The sequence below is a fragment of the Brassica rapa genome, chromosome A09 (genome assembly GCF_000309985.2).
Source record: "Brassica rapa cultivar Chiifu-401-42 chromosome A09, CAAS_Brap_v3.01, whole genome shotgun sequence".
Classification (NCBI taxonomy): domain Eukaryota; kingdom Viridiplantae; phylum Streptophyta; class Magnoliopsida; order Brassicales; family Brassicaceae; genus Brassica; species Brassica rapa.
Window position 1 is genome coordinate 31,177,302 of NC_024803.2, and position 23,037 is coordinate 31,200,338.

The window sequence follows — 23,037 nt, forward strand, 5'->3', positions numbered from 1 at the left end:
GCAAAGCCTGTGTTCTTATCTCTTACGTGGCATGTTTACATTTTAATCAATTACACTGTAAGTAAATCTAAGTGTGTATTTAGGTAACATTATCTAAATATTGCATTTCCCCTTTTGTAAATTGACTCTGTACACAAGTAAGACACTTGGCAAGGATGACAAAAAAAAACAGAAACAAAAAAGACATTTGGCATACTAAAAAGTGAAGAAAATATGATATTTATGGTATACATTTTGACCCAAAAGTGTTGAATAAACAAAATATTGACCACAGAAATTGGCGCATCTTTTCCCATAAGCTGACAGATACACATCACATATCTTTCACCTTCTGCGTCCTTATAAAAAGCACCATCGTCCATACGGTTTTCAAACACATTAGTTACAATAGCAGCAACATAGTGAGCGAGGTCAGGGGAGAAGATGTTTGGATTTGAAAACATGAAGATTTCCAGCAGTGATGCAGCCAACCCGGTCATCAATCTCGATCAGTATGTGTTAATTTTACCAAAAAATTGGCTAAGTTCGTTTTAATTCCAAGTAACATATATGCGTGATTGTTTTTTTCTTTGAGAGAAATTATATTTAATTGGTGAGTTCATTGAGGATCACGGTGGCTCGATTGTTTCAAACGATACTTTTTCTCTAGTATTTGTCTTTGACACTATCGTCAACTATATTTTTTGTCAAATAAATTTTGTTGCAAAACCCTAAGCGTTGTGATTTCATATTTGAGAAACAATACACTACTTTGTATAATGTATAAAAGTGAAGGATATCTTTAACGCAGAAACGAGATTAAAAGGAATCCATAACGAATAAAATAAAAGTGAAAAAGAATATGATAAATTTGCTTGTGTTAATTATCATTCTCAGAGGAGATCCGACGGCATTCCAAGAGTATTGGATGAGTATGACGATGAAGGAGAGGTGTGTTGTGGTGATACCAGGATGGGACCTGATGAGCTACTTTAGCGATAAGACGAACGTGTGTTGGTTCCTGCGGCAAGATCTTGCTGAGGCGATCAAGGCGTTGCACCGTGCGATCGGCAACGCAGCGACTGAAGAACGCTACATCGTGGTGGGTAATGGCTCTTCACAGCTTTGTCAAGCCGCTTTGTTCGCACTTTCTTCTCTCTCTGAGGACAAGCCTCTCAGCATTGTCGCCGCGGTTCCTTACTACTCCGTAAGCCCTCACTCACTGAATAGATTTAAAACAACATTGTTAATAACAACATAACATATTCATGAAATGGCACTTAGGCTATAGAGATGATAAAAACATAAATGTTCTAGTTGTTGCATCATCACTTGTTAGTACTATGGTTGTAGCATAGTAGATCACACAATTTAATTTGGAAATCGAAATCCATAACCTAATTATATCCTAGCTACAAAACATGTTATGATGGTCTGCAAATACATGTTTCATGAGCACGCAACACATGACACATCCAAAGATAAAAAACATAAATTGAACTTTAATATTAATAATGCTAACGTCTTACATTCCTATCCTTTAAATTTCGTTTAATATCTATGTTATACGTTTTGTTACAGACATACGAGGAGGAGGCATCGTATGTTCAGTCGCAGCTGTACCAGTGGGAAGGAGACGCAAGAACGTTCAACAAACCCGGACCATACATCGAGATTGTGACATCACCGAACAATCCTGATGGGACCATCAGAGAGCCGGTGGTGAACCGTGGTGGGAAAGTGATATACGACTTTGCGTATTACTGGCCACACTACACTCCTATCACTCACCGTCAAGACCACGACATTATGCTCTTCACCTTCTCTAAGATCGCCGGTCACGCTGGGTCCCGCATCGGGTGAGTCAAACTAACCACTTACTTAGTTTAAAATCATTTAAGTTACTTGACCCTGAATCCTTGTCGGTATATAGTGTGAGAGTTTGATAAACGTACTTTCTCCACTTTGGTTGTTCATTTATGTGTGAGAAACAATCAGTGAAACGAGGCACATTTGGTCCTTATCTATGCAATTCGTTATACAAGCATTAATTAGTATTGAAATTATTTACTTTTTTTTTGAGTGAAGGTGGGCGTTAGTGAAGGACATAGAGGTGGCTAAGAAGATGGTGCAATACCTAACAATCAACTCAATTGGTGTGTCTAAGGAGTCGCAGATTCGAGCCACCGTGATCCTCAATGAACTCACCAAAAGTTGTCGCATCAAATCGGAGAGTTTCTTCGAGTATGGTAACGAGAAGGTGAAGACACGGTGGGAGAGTCTACGCTGGGTCGTAGATAAGACCGGTGACACATTCACTCTACCTGATTACCCTCAAGCCTTTTGCAACTTCTTTGGCAAAAGCAGCTCAACTTATCCTGGTAATAAACCATAAACCATTTTGTGTGTGTTGAATATGTAGTATTGGTCGTCCACTAATGGTTTTGGATATGTTGAAATGGTTGTTGCAGCGTTTGCATGGCTGGGGTGTAACGAAGATAAGGATCTCGAAAGTCTCTTGAAGGAAAAATATGTTTTGACAAGAGGAGGAGAGCGATGTGGCAGTGATAAGAAGTACGTACGCGTCAACATGCTTGGACCCAACAAAGACTTTGAGGACTTTCTCAACAGGCTTCTCACCATCAAGTATCCTAACTGCTTTGAGGAGATCCCCTGCTTTGAGCCTTAAGTTATTGTTTTTATTTTCCATATGACATTTCCAATAATGGTTGTTCTTTTCGTAATGTTGAGCACAATGGCATTGTGATGTTTTCCTTTCTTCTGAATTTATCTTATAATAATAATTTAAAAGGTTTTTCTATCATTAAGTGTTAAATAAAAAAAATGTCAACTTTTCTATATGGAGACGTAATTTGAACGAATTGGATAAAAATACGTATAGATTCATCACATGATGAATTTATCTTTTATGGTATAAAAGTGATACGTCTGTAAAATCCTTTATATATTAATTGAGAAACATTACAATATTGTTTTGTAGTTACGTGTCACTATAAAAATGAAATTCAGAATTCTTATAGAAATAGATTGGTTCATCTTAATTTATATTATATTTTTTATTAAACTAACTATTAATTTGATTAATAGTGTACAAAAAATATTCTTGCATTTTCCTTAAATAAAATCTACGGAATGGCCTAATATGATTAACGTATATATGACATTTAGTTATTATGAATAATAAATATTTGATAATAATTTTTGTATCTCAGATCTTTTTTGTTTAATTTGATATTATTAAAAGATAGTATTAAACAACCACATTAACCATATAATAAATAAATAAAAATTATTATATGTTATATTCTGAATTTTTAAAACAACTATAAATTACTAAAAACGTTAAATGTCTCACATTAAAATTTTGTGTTCAATGGTTTAACTTTTTTGGCAATAACAAGATACAAATGATCATAAATCGTATGAATATGAAATCTCTTTTACTAGACATTCATATTATATATTAGTATAGTTTAAAATTAAACTATATAACATAGAAAAATACTTAAATATGATAATTTTCAAATTTGTATTGAAAAAGTATTAAAACCTTAATATTTAAATTTTGAAATTTGCATTCAAAAAATCACACATTAGAAGTTTTGTGTTTATCACATAAGTATGAATTCTCAATAATAAATATTTATATTAAGATATATTTTATATATATATATATGTACATATCATTGAAATTTAGTTATATACCATATAAAATAAATAAAATGATTGTTTTGATTTATTTACTAAAAAGTATCACAAATAAAGATGATGTATTGTTTTGATTTATGTGTTTAGTCTAATTTAATTATATATATAATATGTAACTGAATACAAATAAATAATAATAGATAAAAATTACTTTTATATATAACATTCATTCTGCGCAATTGCGCGGGTCTTAACCTAGCAATCCTTTATATACTAAAGCACACGTCATTTTACCAATCAGATTTTGGCATATGGAATATGCTATACAAATTAAAGTAAAAATAAAACTGCAAAAAATGTCCAAATGCAATAAACTGTTTCGTGTTTTCTACTTTTCAATATAAAATAAAAATTCATAATCTATATTATTAAAAGAGAAATACCCATTAAAAATACCTCTTAGTTTTTAAATTTAATTACATTTTCATGCCACTGAAAATTAAATTAAATTTTTTTTATTTTAATGCTTGTCTTTTTCGGTTAGATTAATGTTGTTTCCTTAAATAAATTTGAGTTAGTGCTGCATGGAATCGGAAGCGGGGACGCGGAAGCGGAAGCGTAAGGAAGCGTAGAATCAAAAAATTTAAAATATTTAGGAAGCGGGTACGTGTTGGAAGCGTTTATACATATATATATATATATATATATATATATATATATATATATATATATATATATATATATATATTGAAGCACTTAATTAAATAAAAAAATTTATAATAAAAATCCAACACATAATTTAAATACTAAAGTTCAACATAAAAGTTAACAAAAAAAAACTCAACATAACATTAAAAAAAAAATCAAGCTTCAAGTCAAATATCGAACTCATCATTGTTCTCATTTTCTCTATCTCCACCAAACAAAACAGCTTCCAATTCTGGTTCATCAAGAGAAAGATCTTCAAACTCAAGTCTTCCCAAATTAATCTCATCCAGCGAATCAAATTGATCACCTCCTACATCCCACATACAGCTAGGGCCTTCTTTATAAGCAGAGCTCCTTCTTGATAGAAGACGGAGGTTAGTATGCACAAATACTAAATCTTCAGCTCTTTGGGGAACAATCTTGTTTCTTATAGCAGAATGAATGAACTTGTATGTACTCCAATTCCTTTTGCAGCATGAGGATGAAGATGGTTGTCCAAGTAACTTGAATGCTAAAATTTGAAGTTTTGGTGCCGAAGATCCATGAACTACCCACCATCTCAAAGGTTCTAAGATAAACCTATCATGAATCACATCAACACTGCCAAAGTCCTCCAATATTAAACGTTAACCTCTCTCCTTTCATCTTGATTTGGAAAATACTTCATTATGCAATTTTTTCTTTCTCTAGTAACCTCCAAATCTTGATGTGGAGCTTTTTTACTGTCTTCTTCTGCAAGCCACTCTGAACTATAGTACCTGCATCCAACAAAAATATATAACAATTAAAATCTTACTGATCAAAAACCAACTTTACCATTTTATAAGTTGATAAGAAAAAACAGAATAAAAACAGATTTATAAACTTACTTGGGGTTTAGAGAATGTGCCATACAATGAAGAGGAGTATTACTCTTACTCCAACGAGAAGTCAAAATCGAGTGCACCGCAGTCCAAAAGACGGAATCTTCATTAAGTTGTTTCCTTTCTTTTTTGAAGATAGCTCTCTTGACATTCTGAATCATACTTTCCCACCATTCATAAACCAGATGAAGAGAAGGTTTATCAGTATCAGCAGCTCTAATCACGCTATAGATGGGCAAAGTGAAAGATAAAGCATATTCAAGCTCCTCCCAAAACAACTCATCTAATATCTTTTTCTTCACTGCAGATGCTCTCTCTGCACCGTCTTCTTTATAATCATCCCATTTAGGACTGATCACCATTTGTTGTAACCCGGTCTTTATTTTTTTGAATCTCTTTAACATTACAACCGTGGAAGCAAACCTGTAAAAATAAAACTAACGATTATTAAATTAAAAATTAAGAATATAAGTAAGCTCTCAATTAAAAATATAGAAAACTAACCTTGTAGAAGCAATTGTGAGGAGCTTAAGATCACAATACTCAGTGAACATTACAAGCCTCATCCCGTGATTCATAATATAATTCTTGATCCAATTCACATCTTCACTGACAGACTTTATCCAGTAACAAGCATCATACACCGCTTCATTATTTCTTGTGCTCAGTAATGGTGAACATATATTCTTCAGAGCAAGGTTCAAGGTATGAACCACACATGGTGTCCAGAAAATAGTAGGAAACTTGGCTGAAATAAGCGCACCAGCTTTTACACAATTTGAAGCATTGTCAGTGACAACCTGAACCACATTTTCATGTCCAGCCTCCTTTATGCCTTATGATCAGCTCTGCAATCATCTCACCGGTTTTTGTCTCACCATGAGTATTGATCGCCCTTAACATCATTGGACCACTCTCATTTGCAGCAATCAAGTTAAATATTGGTCTTCGTTGTGGATCTGACCAACCATCACTACATATACTCACTCCTTTTTGTTTCCATGTGTTCTTCAAAGGTTGCAAATGCATCTCAATGTTCTTTCTTTCCTTTTGAAGAAGTGTAGTTCTCAATGCATTATACCCGGGTGGAACATATCCTGGAATTTGGGAAGCACGCACATATGAATTGCGGTAGTGAGGATTTCTTGCAAGGTTAAAAGACAGACCACCTGTGTAGAACATCCTAGATACCTCCCCATCACATTGCTCCCTAGCTTCATTCTGAAATGCTTTTTCCAAAGGACCCATACCCTTTCTCTTCTTTGGATCAGACTCAGTTGCATTTGGAACTTTGTAGCTCATATCATAATCAAGAGAAGAACTAGACATGTTCCTTGATGACGAAGGAAGTGGAACTGCTTTGGGAGCTGCACGCTTTAACCTCTCTTTGCAATTATCAACTAGCTTTTTCAGGTTAACTCTTTGTTGAGGAGTGACTTTCAAGCATCCTTTAATTCCTTTTCCCTCTGGCAGCAGATGAGTCATAACTCTACTATGAGATCCAACATATGAATTACTGCAGGACTTGCATTCAAACCTCCATGATCCTCCTCCAGCTAACTTCTCAATTTTGTTCACATAGATCCACAAAAGTGCCTTGTCATCCACGTTCGAGGACTCATCAATGTTTAGAGGATCTTGAGACATTAGTCCTGTGAAAAAGTTATATGAATACTAATATGTAATATCTTAATTTACCAAACATAATACAAATATGAAACATAAAATTGCAAAAGACTACAACAATATCACACAAAGCTACGTACACAAAGCAACTTATAATAATACTATATTTAAGTATTCCTTGCACTGAAATTGAAAACCAGAAAAGTGCAGCCATGACTTTAATACACTCACGATCAAACAATAGAATATGCAAACCACATGCATAAAAGACAAACAAGTGACAACACATCAAACAAAGCACAATAACTGATTATTTATATATATATGAGTTACATACCTTTGCTTCTCTTCTCTCAGAATCTGGAAAAGGTTGAACTTGAAGAAATATCAGAACTGCTTCTTACGGTAACTGAATTTCAAGAGTTTTAATCTTTTTAGATTATTTGGTAACTAGGTTTTTTTTTATTATAATGGGCTAATTGGATCACAAAACAAATCAAAATTTAAAAGCCCAAAATAATTTTTCAGTTTTTTGAACATATAGTCATCGACGCTTCCGTCAACTATCCATCGACGCTTCTAATCCTGAATCGCATGCTTCCATTACGGTTCCAAACGTCTCACTATCCGAAACGTGATTCCATGACGATTCCGAGCGATTCCAAGCGATTCCGTTTCCGGTTCCGCTTCGGAAGCACGATACGCATGACCACCAACGATTCCATGCTACGTACATCAAAGCCAACTTTAAAATATACTTATATTAACAAACTATTGAAACAAATATTAATAAACTATTGAAACAACCTAAACTATGAAAACAATTTAAAAGTTAGCTTCCACGCTTTTGGTCTTATAATACGTATACATTATCATATATAAACAAAATTAATGTTTATTACTATAACTTACCAATAAAATATTTTGCATATATATTAACCGTGATTCACTTATGCTTTAACTTTCCTTATTATAAACTTTTCGGAATATTATCATCAATTATTTTTAATAAAAAAAGAATATTCCACCAATATCAACTTCATATTTTGAATATAAAATTAACTTTATTTTCATTATTTAGTTAAAATAGGCGGGTCAATTTATATCTCGTCCAATTGGGTTTTTATAATAGTTGTAACTCATTTTCAGTTTGATCCAAACGCATAATATACTAATAATACCTTTCAATTATACAATTAAATATGAAAAAAATGTCAATATAAATTTGATCCAACATAGTATATTAATATACATATATATATATATATATATATATACATCCAATTTTTTTGTATAGTTACGTAACTGCTTCAACACACATTTAATAAATATATACATAACACCAAACAGTAACGGTAACAAAATATATGATATACAATCGTTACATGAACACCCGTACGACCGCACTGGTCAAACTCTAGTATTCCTTATAATGTGTCCATGATCCCACTATATCCTAAAAACTGCCTAATCTATTCTATTAAAAAAAGCAATGTGATCGATTGGTAAAAATAGGTCTAACCGTTATTATTTCAATAATACATACTTAAATAAAAATACTAATTGCATCAAAATATATATTATGTAACACCACTTCAATCGCATAATAATCGGGAACTGCATCAAAATTTAATCAAACACAAACATATGAGAAAAATTGCGGGATAACAACTTCGAACTCGCCGGTGAGAAAATCAAAGACGGGATTGATCGGTTTCGGAGATGGAGAAAGTCGGAGAGAAGAGCTGTGTGCAGAGGTAGACGAGGGGAGGGAAATCTTCGTCGGATATTCCTTCAGATTTTAGGAAGTTCACGGCGGAGAGGATGTGGGGGAGGTTGTCCACCGGCAGAGCAAGTCTTGATTCTGAGAGATTACTCCAAGGGAAGAGAGGTATTAGATTTTCGCGGTGAGAAGTCTGAAACTTGAGATAGAGAGGTCTAGAGCTTGGAGGAGTAAAGGAAGATGAGGAGAGGGAGGATATAGGTTGAAGACGAAGTGAAGCAGTTACAGTAGCCATTGATTCCGTCGTCGCTTCTCTATCCTCATCCCGGTTCGATTTTATATCTACAATAAACCAGAAATAAGGTTTGAACCGGTTCAGATCTATGGGCGATAACTATATTGGGCTAATTTGAAAGCCCATCATTATAAAACCCTAGACGGTCGTCTTGAGTGTTTTGTCGGGAGATGAAAAAATATTGGGCCATGGGTCTTGATTTACAATATCCATTTTAAATTATAATGTGTAATATTTTTTGTTAAGACATATTATAATGTCTAATATTTTTTGTTTGCTGTAATATTATGTGTACTATTATGTATAATAATAACATTATTATGGTTATATATGAAATAAAATTAGGAAAATTTAATGAAAAACATACAATTTATCTATTTAGATACTATTTGATTAATAAAAAAATTGTAAATATATTTTGTTATTCAAAAAACATATCTATTTACTATTAAAGTAGCAGGTTTTGATGGATTGTTAGGGGCAAGGAATGTAAGGGCAAGCCTTTCACTTCTTTATTCGGAAGTGGAAGCGTTAATCTGGGCAGTGGAATGTAAGAGGAATTTAAGGCAATTTCAGGTCATCTTTGCGACGGATTGTTCTCAATTGGTAAAGATGGTTTTGGAACCAAAAGAATGGTCATCGTTTGACAGTTACCTGGAAGACATCATGCTTTTGAAAAGAAGCTTCTTAAACTCAGAGATCATTCATGTACCTCGGACGGAGAATCAAAAGACGGATAGCTTAGCACGCAATGCTAGGAAACAACTGTCTTTCATTGTTCACATAGATGTAGAGTTACCGATTTGGTTTACAGAGTCAGTATGAGTCTCTAGATGTTTGATGTCAAAAAAAATACCGTTAAAGTACAAAATTTATGTGTATAATCACTATGACACAATTGTATAGTTACGCAGTATCACTAATTCAATACAATTATCAAAATTCTAGTAATAATTAATAAAATATTTTACACAAATATGATTACAAAAAAAATACAAATATACTTAAATAGAAAAACACATATATGGTTACAAAGAAAGACACGGATGAAAAATCAAATTTCTAAAAAAAAATATGTAAAACAAAAATATACTTGCCCTCTGAGGACGGGTCAAAATCTAATTTTTTAGATAAAAAGAGAGAACACAATTGGATGAAGCTATAAGTAATGTGCCCACGGTCAGCGAGTTGATTTCTCTTTAAAATACATTTTTGTCTTTTTTGACACTATAAGACACAATGTGCTGGAGGCATACATTCACGGTTTCCTAGATATCTTTTTGACATGAATACCTTTTGCTCAGCGACAGAAAACAAATGAGTGTAATTGTTTTATTTTGTTTAGTTAGACATCTGGAGTTTTCTATCTAGTTAGGCGTCTGAAGTTATTAAGGTTGGTGTACAGGATAAAGTGTCAATTTATGACCATTGCTTTATATTCTTACTATTATTCATTTCCTTATCTATTTTTGATTTGATTTTTCTCAGATTTTACGATACACAAAACAAATATAATTGTTACAATAAATTATATTTTATTTTTCTCTATATTTTAAAATCCATTTTCATATATATTTGTTATATATTTTAGAATTTATATAAATAAATGCATGGACATAAAAAATGTGGATGAGAAAAATCTAAACATGTAGAAAAAATATATAAACAAAAAAGATGTGGACATAGATGGATAAAAAATGTGAAAAACTTTGAAAAACTCAAACACAAAAATTGTTTGTGTTCGTAGTTGAGAAAGTTTAGCAAAAAAATAAATTGTGGACGAATCTTGTTTTAAGAGGTTGGAGGTTATAACTTTGTCCAACAAAACTTTTAATGGTTTTTCTTTTCTTAGTCAGTATGACTAAATTTGTAGACATTGATACAAAAAGTATGAACGGACAGCTGCAGAGTTGTTGTGTCCTTAGAACAAAGCAACACAGTATCTGTTTTAATATGTGGATGCAACATCTCTCCGGATTTACTTACAAAAAATTCTAGAGTTTGTGAACTTTTGTCTCTTCTCCTCTGTTTTCATGAATGAAAACACATCCTAAATCCAATCAACCAAACAAAAATAGCATGTTCAGTAAACAGAGAAGGGCCGATTGTATTACGAGGCTCTTATGTAAACACTTTAAAATCATGAAGGATTTATAATAGTCAACAAACAAGAGCTTACATCATCCGTAAAATCTCTAATAGAAACATCACAGAGCATATCCACAAACTCATTGTGTGAAAAAAAAAAAGAAGAATCTGGTGTTTTTTAAAGCAAACAGAATCACAAAACAGAATCACAAGCCCATTGTGCTTTGGATTTTATGGATGAAAAAAGAAGAAGAATCTGGGGAAGATGTTCAAAGTGAATGCTTCAGCGACTGATACGTAAAAATGGAAAGCCAAAGAACCCAAAACCTTTGTAGCTGAAGGTGTAGTGTGAGGAGGGGATTTGGCCACCGATTTCGATGACAAACACTTATCGGAACTGGCTTCAGTATCCACGGAGGAGTGCAGAGGGTTTGATGGAGGTGAGTTCAGTGACTTTGGAGACGTCACTTTTGATTCGACGAACGAGATTTGGCGACTCCATGGCTGAGAGATGGAACGAGAGGTAAGAAGCGCTTGTTGATGAAGATAGGATTCGAGAGAACAGAGCCGGACGGCGACGCCTCCGCTACCAATGACGTCAATAGAGCGCATGGAGAGGAAGGAGAGGAAGAAAGGAAATTGTCACGATTATAGTTCATAAAATTGGGAAAGTGATTTTGAAAGTCAATAGTAAATTGAAAGAGGAGAGAGAATAAACCTTTTTGTATATTTTTACTTTTTTTTGTTTGGTAACAGAACAGTTTGTGTTTAGTTAGGAAAATAGAAATGTGTTTTGGTAGCTTAGTTGAGGGTAGAAATGACAAATCATCTAGAAAAAGTGTGTGTTATGCAGGAAGTATCTTTATGTGTAAATGAAAAGTGAAAATGTGTCTGTAAGTGTAAATTTTTCTTTATTTATTTTTATGTGGGACTAAAAATACCGTTGGAATGGGGAGATGGATACTACAATGGAGACATATAAAAAGAGGAAGATAGTTCAAGCATCGAAAGTCAAAGCTGACCAGTTGGGCCTTGAGAGAAGTGAGCAGCTTAGAGAACTTTACCGCCAATAGAAAAGTCTACAATACTGCCGATAGCAAAGTTTTCACCCGCTCTCTTGTACTTAAAGTAAGTTTTTTGAATATTTTTTAGTGACTGCAAACGCTAACGGTATAACTGAAAATATTTTTGGGAGTCATTCTCCTATATTCCTACCAAAAAAATAACTGAAAATATTTCTTTTCGTGTGGCGTTTTTCTCTCTTTTAAGAGTGTGTCGCTTCTCACAGTAGTTTGCTTTCCATTTCTTGGAGGAGTCCCTGAGATCGGCACAACCGAACATGTAAGCTAATATTTTTATATTTATTTTTTAAAATAGGCCGTTTGGACGTATATAAGACAAACCCAATCAATTGCATATATATATATATATATGCAATTACAAAATAAAATTAATTTTGCAATTATCAAAATTTAGCACAAAAGGAAAAAGTATTTCTGGCAAGTTTGTTAACAACATATTTATAGTTTTATTAATTAAGTTAATAGAAATAGCCCAGAAAAAATCCCATCAGAGAAAAATTTTAAATTCTCCGGCATTTCTAATCAATATTCTCATAAATCTGTACATTTCCAGCGGTTAATAGTGAATAATGAAGGTTAATTCATTAAAAAAAAGAATAATGAAAGTTAAAAGGGCTAATTTACGGAGGAACTTAAAACACACATACAAAGCCCCTAGAATGCAAGCCACCACAAGAAGAAGAAAAGAAAAAGGGGAAAACGTGGAGATAGAAGGCACAAATGGAGTATAAGTTGAACAATCAAGTAAGAAATTCAGGGGCTAGAGAAAACAAAAAGATCAAGATCTGACTTGATAGTAAGATTTCCTTACTTTTTTGTGTGTTTATTTTTTTTATCCACTTTTAGTGTGTTTATAATTTATAAAAATATTCTGATATTATTTTTGTTTAATTTCAGATCAAAATATTAATTTATACTTCTAATTAGTTTCTATTTTTATTTGTAGATAGAAGCAAAACAACTCCAAGCAAGTATTATCCCGAAATTTTATTATTATTACGAAGAAAATAACAAAAAAACATAAAGGAAGGGAAATACTACAATATATGCTAATGTCAGTTATGTACAAAATTAAAGTTAGTATTTTAACTGTAATTATGCAATAGATATGCTTTCCTTCAATCTTATTTTTCATATGTAATGACTTTTTTCCTGGTTTTGGAAGAAGGATTAAATATAAAACCTTCAAAATAACATTATCTATACTATTATTTACGAAGTAAATTTTTGGAATCGAGCTCTCACGTTAAAAGTTAGAGCGATTAATATCTATAATACCCTTAATGAATTTTATATATAATTAATTATAATCAAAAGTGAATTTTTATTAATAATATTAACTTTTTAAAAAATAAGATAATTCTTATATATTGTGTTGTTATCTTAAAACATATTTTCAAATATAAAATTTAAAAATAAACTATAAAACAATTATAATAAATTCAGTGGTTAAAGTCAATGGTATCTTTAATAAATTTTAATTAAACATATATATTTAATTAGATTTTTGTCATATATATATATATATATGTTTGATTTAATTTATTTGAAAACATAAATAATAAGTTATTATGCTGGTTTTTGAATTAATAAAAAATAAACCAATAAATATTTGTAAAACGATTAAGCCTGCATATGCGGACAAGACACCTAGTTTCTATAGTAAAACAATATCATAAAAATATATTTATTTAAAAATAATAATATCCGTGTATAGCACAGGAGATAATACTAGTAATTTTATAATTGAAGTGTTGAATCAACTCAATTTTTTAGTTGAAGCCTTTTGAGAGCCTTAAGTCAGTGTAGACGTGGCTGCACCCTATTGGTGGTGGAACCGAAAGTATATTTAATCTGAAGAAGAAGTTGATACATGAATCTCCGCCACATTTATTCTCTCACAGAAGGGAGCATAAAAAATGATTATTGGATATTGTTGAAGAAGAGTTTTTGTCTGAAAAATCGCGTTCGTCCATTTAAGTGGCTCTGCTGCTTCCTTCGTTAAGAAGCCACATGATCGGATCCAAATCTATTTCAAACACACAATTGTAATCTGCTTCACAAATATTTTTTTTATTAAGTTTTTTTTTTTTTTTTAAAGTCGCACACTTTAGAGTTCAATACAATCCCTCTACTCGTGTTCTTGCGGAACGTGAGAGACTCTTCAGAGTCACAAGATTTGAGTTCGAAGGTATGTGTTTGATCGATTTGCCTTTTTTTCTTTCTCTTTCAATCGTTTTGATCATGAACTCTCTCCTTTGATCAATTTCTATTTTAATTTTTGAAAAGGCTTCTCCTTTCCTTTCTGCTCTACTCTATTGCTGTTCTTGGTGGCTTACACAAAACTCTTTTTTTTTTTTTTCGTAAAGGTTGAAAGTGAGGTTGCGATTGCTTTTAAAGCGTGAAGAAGAAGAAAAAAATGGCTTTAGAGTACGAGTCTCTGAACGAAAACGTGAAGAAGTGTCAGTATGCTGTAAGAGGTGAACTCTATCTCCGTGCTTCTGAGCTTCAGAAAGAAGGCAAAAAGGTACACACTTTAACACTCTTTAAAAAATGGTTGATATCATGTTCTTATTTGGTTTAGGACATGACAGTGTTTCAGTTTTTTTTTTTGTTTTGTTAACTTGTGTTGAATATTACATAACAACAGATCATTTTCACAAACGTTGGGAACCCTCATGCTTTAGGACAGAAGCCACTCACTTTTCCTCGCCAGGTATGTATATTTATAGTATACTTCAATCTATCCTTAAGCTTAGATATTAAAACAAGAACCAATTGATGCAGGTGGTTGCGCTCTGTCAAGCACCGTTTCTACTAGATGACCCGAACGTTGGAATGATATTCCCAGCTGATGCTATTGCAAGAGCTAAGCATTATCTTTCCTTGACCTCAGGCGGTTTAGGTATTTATTATTATGCTCAGCAAACTCATTAATTAGCTGTTTTTATTAGAAAAATTATTTCCCTTTGTGTGTGTGTGTGTTTGACAGGTGCTTACAGTGACTCAAGAGGCCTTCCAGGTGTTAGGAAAGAGGTTGCAGAGTTCATTCAAAGACGTGATGGCTATCCAAGGTGATTGTTTTCATTTTATCTTCCTCACAATGATATATAAGCAAAGCCAGCTCAGGCCTTCTGCTTCTTTATTTTTTCATAACACAGTGATCCAGAGCTCATATTTCTCACTGATGGAGCTAGCAAAGGTGTGATGCAGATCTTGAACTGTGTTATACGCGGTGAGAGAGACGGGGTAAATGCTCTCTCTTCTTCCTAGAAAGTCTTATAGTTATCTGTTATGATATTTTTAACTCATGACACTTCTTTCATTTATCTGTTTTTTTTTTTGCAGATTCTAGTTCCGGTTCCACAGTATCCACTCTACTCAGCTACCATATCACTCTTAGGCGGTTCTCTTGTCCCTTACTATCTCGATGAGTCTGAAAACTGGGGGCTTGATGTTAATAACCTTAGACAGTCCGTTGCTCAGGCTCGTTCTCAAGGCATATCAGTGAGCACTCTCTCTTTTTCTTCTTCTCTTGCAATTATCAATGCAGGTACTGATTTGTCTTGAATGGTGGGGATACAGGTAAGGGCGATGGTGATCATTAACCCTGGGAACCCAACTGGTCAGTGTCTAAGCGAAGCTAACTTAAGAGAGATATTACGGTTCTGTCACAGCGAGAAGTTGGTTCTTCTGGGAGATGAGGTTTATCAGCAGAACATATACCAGGATGAGCGTCCCTTTATCAGCTCCAAGAAGGTCAGCTTCTATCTTTGCTTTTCATGTTTCAGTGAAACTTGTGATCATTCATTTAACATTGAAGATTCTTATTAACAAAAACAAAAAAAAAAGGTTTTGATGGATATGGGTTCGCCGTTCAGCAAGGAAGTCCAGCTTGTATCTTTCCACACTGTTTCTAAAGGTTATTGGGGAGAATGTGGACAGCGAGGTGGATACTTTGAGATGACCAACTTCCCTCCCAGGGTTTTGTCTTTAAACCTCTCTTCTTTAAAGCTAATTATGTTATGTGTCAAAACCATAACATGATTCTTGATTATGAAGGTTGTTGAAGAGATATACAAGGTTGCATCAATCGCCCTGAGCCCGAATGTTTCTGCTCAGATCTTTGTAAGTCAAAAAGACTTAAAACTAATGTGGATTTGTATTTGTAGAAATCATTTGAATTGTTCTGAGAGTGGTATGAATGGTGCAGATGGGTTTGATGGTTAGTCCTCCAAAGCCTGGAGACATTTCATATGACCAGTTCGCCCGTGAGAGGTATATATATATATACACATAAAAGCCACTTAAGCATCATCCCTGGATTGAATCATTATAATATCACCCATTTTGTAGCAAGGGGATTCTTGAATCTTTGAGAAGAAGAGCAAAGATCATGACTGATGGATTCAACAGCTGCAAAAACGTCGTCTGCAATTTCACAGAAGGTAATAACCAAAGAACCATATACATTAAGACATTAAGACATTACTTGTTGTTGATTCATGTGTGTGTATATATATATATGTTAGGTGCAATGTATTCGTTTCCTCAAATAAAGTTACCACCTGGAGCTCTTCAAGCTGCTAAACAAGCAGGAAAAGTGCCAGATGTTTTCTACTGTCTAAAGCTCTTAGAAGCCACAGGAATCTCCACAGTGCCTGGCTCTGGATTTGGACAGAAAGAAGGGTAACATAATTTTGGTTTTCGTTTCTCTTCGATTGTGATGAGATATCTTCTTATGTTTTATAACTCGGTTCTTATTCTTTTCACAGTGTGTTCCATCTGAGGACAACAATCTTGCCTGCGGAAGAAGAGATGCCAGAGATCATGGACAGTTTCAAGAAGTTCAACGACGAGTTCATGACTCAGTATGAGAATAGCTTTGGTTATTCCAGAATGTGATTACTTCTTTCTTCTTGTTATATAATGAGGGAACAACTATTGTGTTTCTGCTACACTCTTTAAAAAGCTAAAATCTCTGTAGTACACTCTCTTCTCTATCTAATATAAACTCTCTTTCTGCCTCTACTAAAAAAAATTGCAAATTGATATAAAATCGTACCTTTTCTTTTTGTGGTAAGGTATACATATTTGAGATTATGCAGTTAAATTGAAGATAAGAATATGGAATATTTTCTTGAGCTGAACTGAAGAAGTGAAAGACTTTTGTTGAAAACCAGACTAAATGTCACTGCAAAAATCAATTAAAAAAAAAAAAGAAAGAAAGATAACGAACCAAAATTAAAGTCACAAACACTTGTCTAGTCTAGACAACCAATGTAATCGAATGTAAAACTATTACAAATCAAAAAGACAATGTTGTGCCACTGATGATCTCCATTTAATTTTAGCAGGAAACAAAAGCTCAGAAGATACTGAAGCCCTAGGCATGGCCTTTAACTCTTTCCTCAACTTCTTTTTCATTTTATCATTGCAGTCCTTGCTATACCTCATGGAGATTCCTGCTCTCTTCAAACACTTGGAGCTTGCAAGGATATACTCCAATAGCTGCTTCTCGTCTCTCGTCCCTCCATATTTTTTCCATTCCAAAATCTCGAGCTGAGACGACAAACACGCTGGAACATCGCTCCAACGAGGGACATCAGCGGATTCACCTATGTCCTTCTGAGAAACAACAACAAAAAAGTACTATATATAAATTTAATAAACACATAATAAAAATCAAAACCTGAGTGAAGAAGGTATACTTACAGTGTCGATCATAAGAACTTTAAGATTAGGAGAGTTGTCAAGCAACAGCTTCACTGATTCTACCCAATACTCTGCGCGACATGGACGTAGTATACACTCTATTAGCTGAGAGTAGTTGACGCAGCTACAGAAAACTTCCTGAAAACAATTTCAAAGAACCAAACATAAGTAGATGATTCAATGTGATCACAAAACTGAGAGAGGGTAACTTACCGTTTCATCGATCCAAGTCATATGGAGAAACTTGACAGAAGAAAGATATGTCAAGAAATTTTCATTAGGGGGAGAACCAACGTCTACTCTGGCCATGGTAAGGTTAGGACTCATACTCTCTATCGAGCAACCATCTTCAGAAAAGTCATTGACGCAAAGATACTTCAACTGTGGGGAATCTATAATCAAAGAGCCCCTACCATAACCACAACCACATACTCCATCGTCATCATTATCATTAACATAAACTAAACTATTTAAAGAAGGCACTTTCACAGTGAACTTAATCACGTTGTCATTCTTCTCTCGGACCACAATCAAAGTTTTCAGAACAGGACAACTTGATAAAAGCCTAATGAGTGAACCCTCGTCTTTATACACCACATTGATAAGCTCCAGTTTAGTAAGCGAGGGGAGGAAAGCTTCGAAAGGAAGCTCTATGAGAATCTTGTTTGAGAGAATCAATTTCTTGAGCGTTTTACAAGTATAAAGTGTCTTAGGCAAGCTTACAGGCTTTGCTGGCCACTTTAGATTGAAGTCTAGCAATCGAACGTAGCGTTCAACCGCGTTTAAAATCAGTTTTCCGACATCTACGTCACCAGGACATCTTGAACCGAGTTTAACTTCTAGGTGTTCTAGTATACGTGCCTTGTGAAGATGCAATGACTGTTCCAAAAACCACCAAACGCTTTTACTGTTTGTATGCTTGGTATCTTTGCAAACGAGTTTAGGCATCAACGTCCAGATACAACGCCATGGTTTTGATAGAATCGATGTGGCTACTGCTTCTTTAATCGGAAGGAGCAACAATATTTGCACAAGTAAAGCATCAGGTAAAGCACTAATCCTGTCTTCACAAACTTTTTCTTTAATTTCTTGACAAGTTGCAGCTTTGTTAGGCATGTTTGAGATCTTTTCTCACGAGCAAACCTAGCTAATAATAGAGATCGATCGATGTTTTAACCAAAAAACTCTTAGCTCTTTTGTATTGATATTGCTTTTCTGTGTCGCTTTGTTTATCCCAGATTGCAAAAAGCCAATCGCTAGCAATTTATTTATATCAGTTTTTTTTTCCTAGTACCAGACGGTTTATGTCAATCCATTCTTCTCCTTATTAGCTTAGGAAATCACAACAGAAAACATGAAATTTATATTTTTCCTATTTCATCAGCTCGTTGATAATTTGAAGAGTTATGTTTCTTTACGTAGTATAAATATATTATCTATCTTATTAAAATAAAAACATTACAACTTCTTCTAGGTGGATTTTTAAATTGGACATCACATTATTATTATTATTATTTTTTTATTACTCATACCATAACCTTATATTTCCTTAAACAGTTCAATATCAACCACCTTTCACTTTACTTCACCGTAAGATCTATCTTATTATATGTTTTAGATTATACTTCTATTATTATACATCTATTAAACAAAACATCTATTATATTGTTATAGTATACTCACATTATCATATTAATATCATATCATAGTACAAATATAACAAACCCTCTTTTTATTATAGTCAAATGAATACAACAAATATCTCCAATCAAATATTTTGATCGGCATGCTTACGCACCTGCTATAAGATAGATAAGAATAAAATTAATTTTACACATGTTACAATAATTCTGTGAAAACAAGTCACTGCATCAAGAGTCAGTCATTAGCGAGTCGAGCCAGCGAGTCATGAGCGAGTTGAGTCGACCACGAGTCATTAACGAGTCGAGTCGACCGCAAGTCATTAACGAGTCTTTAGCCAGTCATTATACAATTCCGAACGTCTTGGTCTGGTTATCTCCTAAACCAATTGATTAAATTAACCAAACCGATATGGAAAAACCTCTTCTCCGAGTTAACAAGAATATACATGAATGTATATTCTTCTTTCAATAACAGAAACATCAACTTTTACTTTAAAAAAATTGATTATGGAAAAACCTCTTCTCCAAGTTGAGTCTACTATGGCTAAAACCTCAGTTACAATCAAATATTTCCACTCAAATTGCCAGATTTGAAAAATTATGAATATGGAAAACCTCATTCTCCAAGTTTATTATACTAGATCTAAAATCTCGGTGTCAATAAAATCCGAAGATTTTGTAATTATTATACCTAACTTAATAGGTTAGGGAATACCCATTTCCTCCCACTATAATGTGTCCATAAATACTTATCGATATCATTCATCATTCGACATTCATAAAAAGCTCCCAAAAAGCACAATGTCGAAAGAAAGACATCGACCAAGAAAACATACAGAGAATGTAAGAAGCTGGCATGTCTCAATCGAGCATATTGATAGCCGATCTTATATAGGAATCGATAAATCTATCAAGAAATAAATAAATCTGAATAAGAACAAAATAATCAGTATCAATTGAATATTAAAAACAAAGAATAAGAATATATATATTCTAACCTTTTACGAGTATATCTATTAATGGGTTTGCTCTGTTTAACGAGAATGAAGAAAGAAATCTTGGGGTTCTCTGAATTCCTAAATTTTGATCGGGTTACAGATACTTTTTCAACATGAATTGATGACTTCCAAGAGGAACAAACACGTTTAGAAAAAAAAGACATTTTTAAGTCTTTAGAAGAAAATAAAACAAAGAAAAAGAAATAATGGGTAACCATTTTTATTCTTTTTTTTCATTTTTCTGTACAACTACTATTGTTACTAATGGGCTTATTAATTTGATATTGACATGTGCATATACAATAAAATTTTGCTTCCTGGATCATAATAGTTAGATTGCCGATAAATATAAAACAAAAACATTTTTTAATTGCACTTAACTTTTTAACCAAACATTGTTATTCTTTATTTATTGAACTTCTTGCATACACATTGAAAATACTATTCTATTAATAAAACAAATTGAAACTATAATTTTTTTGGATTAGTAGAGTTTCATTTAAATTTTTACCAAATAAAAAATGTTATATCTAAACATTTATACAAACATTTATATATCCGCATGGGGTTAATCTATTAAGTATTTTTAATTTATTTTTTGACGCGTTTGTTTGTTTATCTATCTTATTATTACAATTATTTTATTAGAATTATAATGAAGACTTCAGGGATTTTAGTCTATATCGTATTGGTTAATGTTATATTAGTATGTTCACCTTACATCTATATTTATAATACACTGATATGTATGTTAATCCAAATTGTATTGGTTACTATTAGATTTGTGTACAGCACATCTATAATACACTGTTATTTCAATCCAAATCGTATTAGTCAATATTATAATAGTGTTTTTACTGCACGGTTATATCTCTAATACACCGATGAAAAACTACTAATACAAAATACAGTTCTTATATTGTTTTTTAAATATAAAATAGAATTGGACAAATTTGAAATGTGTTGAAACAAAAATAAAATCTGCGCGGTCGCGCGGATCTAGTATGAAGATTAAACATGAAACGGATAGAAAATATAATAAAGAACAGGAAACTGAATACAACACAATATACCAAAGGAATTAAGAGGTCGGATATGACTTTAGTTAACTTACAACACCGTGAGATTGTTAAAAAAAGAGTTTCCATTATTTCACATTAAAACTATGTCCTCCGATTAATTAACATGTGCATCATATAAATTGCTAATTTTCTTAAAAGGAGTATATATAACTCACTTGAATAAGTAAAATTTTTTATTAAGCTTGGGATGGGATGTGCACTGGCGACGATATGTGGGCAAGCATATGGAGCAAGGCAACTAGAGATGATGGGAATATATATATCTTCAAAATTCTTGAATCATCTTAACACTTTTGCCTTTCTTCTTAATTTGCCTTTTATACGTTTCTGCCACTCCACTTTTGAGTCTCCTCGGACAGTCCCCAGCTGAGGTCTCTAAAGCCGCCGGAAGATTCTCCCTCTGGGATGATCCCTCAGCTCTTTGCTTACGCCGTCAACTTCGCCAACGCCAAGTTCTTGCAGGTGAGGTAACAATAGTTACTTGAAGATTCAACTTTGTTTAGCTCGAAGACTGTCTTCTTATAGCTTATACTAATTGGCATGCGTTTATTGTTATAGGCACAAACCAAAGTGGTTGCAATGGCGGCTATAGCAGCGACCGTGCTGTTTTAGCATGCTGTATTGAGTTGGTTACTGATGCTGAAACTCGATTGGGGAATGGCTGGAGGAGCCGTCGGGCTGAATATGTCGTGGTGATTAATAGATGGAGCTCAGATAGTTTATATCTGTGGAGCTTCTTGTGGCAGAGCTTGGTCAGGGCTCTCATGAAAGGCATTCAAGAATCTCAGAGGCTTTGCAAAACTCTAACTTGCCTCTGCGGTCATGGTTTGGTGAGATATCACACCTTTCAGAATGGCTCATCGATGAAGCCATGAAGGGTTTCAGTGAGTTATGTTATTGGTTTCTGTTTGCTTGCTACCTAATGAACCCTCAAGTCTATGTAGTTGCTCCTTCAGATATGGTGAGTTCTTAGTACTCCCTATGGGGCTTTTATTTCAGGTAATAAGAGAACTAACGATTTGATTACAGCATTGACATACTGGGATGGCCAATCATGGTGGCATTTGGCTTGCTGTTAGGTACATTACACAACCAGGACTGGTTCTGAGATTTTGTGTGTACTTAAAGATAAATGTCGAAAAATTCAGGCAGGTGGTGAAAACAATCAAAGTAGGTTCATTGAACTAGGCATTGTAGTTTCGCTATTAACAGAGAGAGAGTGCTTCTCATCATCATTAGGAAAAAAAAACTGATATAAAAATCTCTAAACATAAAATGAGATATTAAGGAGCAAGACCTACTGATGTTTGTTTACACATGCAATGATCTATATGAAGACGAAACACACCTAACTTGCATAGCAAACAATGAGCTAAAACAGTCTGTAATGACACTCATTTCACAACGAGAAGGCAGCAACCAAGGGGCTAAAACAAAAGAAGATTGTACGAGAAACGAGACTCAGCGTGGAAACGAAACGGGAAAGCACAGAAATTTACAATGCAATGATCCCCAAGAACATCCATGAAACCAGTGAAAATCAATAGCAAACATTCAAAAAATTCA

The 23,037-nt window shown here is 33.5% G+C and overlaps 4 protein-coding genes across 4 annotated transcripts; 2 read left to right on the forward strand and 2 right to left on the reverse strand.

Annotated features, from left to right (window-relative positions):
• Window positions 1-184: 184 nt before the first annotated feature.
• Window positions 185-3,090, forward strand: LOC103840776 (tryptophan aminotransferase-related protein 1). The gene is made up of 5 exons (XM_009117294.3): window positions 185-491; window positions 877-1,186; window positions 1,561-1,838; window positions 2,068-2,360; window positions 2,451-3,090. Exons 1-5 carry the CDS (start codon window positions 424-426, stop codon window positions 2,666-2,668), a joined length of 1,167 nt encoding a protein of 388 aa, XP_009115542.2. The 5' UTR covers window positions 185-423; the 3' UTR covers window positions 2,669-3,090.
• A 1,318-nt stretch (window positions 3,091-4,408) lies between these two features.
• Window positions 4,409-6,866, reverse strand: LOC103840777. Its single transcript, XM_033278483.1, has 4 exons — window positions 6,098-6,866; window positions 5,724-6,054; window positions 5,226-5,642; window positions 4,409-5,114 (listed from the first exon to the last, which is right to left on the reverse strand). The coding sequence occupies exons 1-4, from the start codon at window positions 6,864-6,866 to the stop codon at window positions 4,976-4,978; spliced, it is 1,656 nt and encodes a 551-aa protein (XP_033134374.1). The 3' UTR covers window positions 4,409-4,975.
• A 7,089-nt stretch (window positions 6,867-13,955) lies between these two features.
• Window positions 13,956-17,062, forward strand: LOC103840779 (glutamate--glyoxylate aminotransferase 1). The gene is made up of 14 exons (XM_009117296.3): window positions 13,956-14,224; window positions 14,403-14,560; window positions 14,684-14,749; window positions 14,821-14,938; window positions 15,026-15,107; window positions 15,195-15,282; window positions 15,382-15,540; window positions 15,619-15,792; window positions 15,886-16,017; window positions 16,096-16,161; window positions 16,247-16,311; window positions 16,390-16,481; window positions 16,566-16,722; window positions 16,809-17,062. Exons 2-14 carry the CDS (start codon window positions 14,453-14,455, stop codon window positions 16,936-16,938), a joined length of 1,437 nt encoding a protein of 478 aa, XP_009115544.1. The 5' UTR covers window positions 13,956-14,224; window positions 14,403-14,452; the 3' UTR covers window positions 16,939-17,062.
• LOC103840778 (putative FBD-associated F-box protein At1g05080) lies at window positions 16,816-22,961 on the reverse strand. The gene is made up of 5 exons (XM_009117295.3): window positions 20,390-22,961; window positions 20,228-20,298; window positions 17,962-19,768; window positions 17,749-17,886; window positions 16,816-17,661 (listed from the first exon to the last, which is right to left on the reverse strand). The coding sequence occupies exons 3-5, from the start codon at window positions 18,862-18,864 to the stop codon at window positions 17,335-17,337; spliced, it is 1,368 nt and encodes a 455-aa protein (XP_009115543.1). The 5' UTR covers window positions 18,865-19,768; window positions 20,228-20,298; window positions 20,390-22,961; the 3' UTR covers window positions 16,816-17,334.
• Window positions 22,962-23,037: the final 76 nt, after the last annotated feature.

What these genes read in the sequence shown, in the direction of transcription:
- LOC103840776 (XM_009117294.3), top strand. Translation starts at nt 424, where the DNA reads ATGTTTGGATTTGAAAACATGAAGATTTCCAGCAGTGATGCAGCCAAC. An exon ending in CCGGTCATCAATCTCGATCA is followed by an intron (nt 492 to 876) that starts GTATGTGTTAAT and finishes TATCATTCTCAG; the next exon opens with AGGAGATCCGACGGCATTCC. An exon ending in CCGCGGTTCCTTACTACTCC is followed by an intron (nt 1,187 to 1,560) that starts GTAAGCCCTCAC and finishes GTTTTGTTACAG; the next exon opens with ACATACGAGGAGGAGGCATC.
- LOC103840778 (XM_009117295.3), bottom strand. Translation starts at nt 18,864, where the DNA reads ATGCCTAACAAAGCTGCAACTTGTCAAGAAATTAAAGAAAAAGTTTGT. An exon ending in TGACTTGGATCGATGAAACG is followed by an intron (nt 17,887 to 17,961) that starts GTAAGTTACCCT and finishes AATTGTTTTCAG; the next exon opens with GAAGTTTTCTGTAGCTGCGT. An exon ending in AAGTTCTTATGATCGACACT is followed by an intron (nt 17,662 to 17,748) that starts GTAAGTATACCT and finishes GTTGTTTCTCAG; the next exon opens with AAGGACATAGGTGAATCCGC.
- LOC103840777 (XM_033278483.1), bottom strand. Translation starts at nt 6,866, where the DNA reads ATGTCTCAAGATCCTCTAAACATTGATGAGTCCTCGAACGTGGATGAC. An exon ending in CTCACAATTGCTTCTACAAG is followed by an intron (nt 5,643 to 5,723) that starts GTTAGTTTTCTA and finishes TTATTTTTACAG; the next exon opens with GTTTGCTTCCACGGTTGTAA. An exon ending in GCACATTCTCTAAACCCCAA is followed by an intron (nt 5,115 to 5,225) that starts GTAAGTTTATAA and finishes TGTTGGATGCAG; the next exon opens with GTACTATAGTTCAGAGTGGC.
- LOC103840779 (XM_009117296.3), top strand. Translation starts at nt 14,453, where the DNA reads ATGGCTTTAGAGTACGAGTCTCTGAACGAAAACGTGAAGAAGTGTCAG. An exon ending in TACGCGGTGAGAGAGACGGG is followed by an intron (nt 15,283 to 15,381) that starts GTAAATGCTCTC and finishes TTTTTTTTGCAG; the next exon opens with ATTCTAGTTCCGGTTCCACA. An exon ending in GACCAGTTCGCCCGTGAGAG is followed by an intron (nt 16,312 to 16,389) that starts GTATATATATAT and finishes CCCATTTTGTAG; the next exon opens with CAAGGGGATTCTTGAATCTT.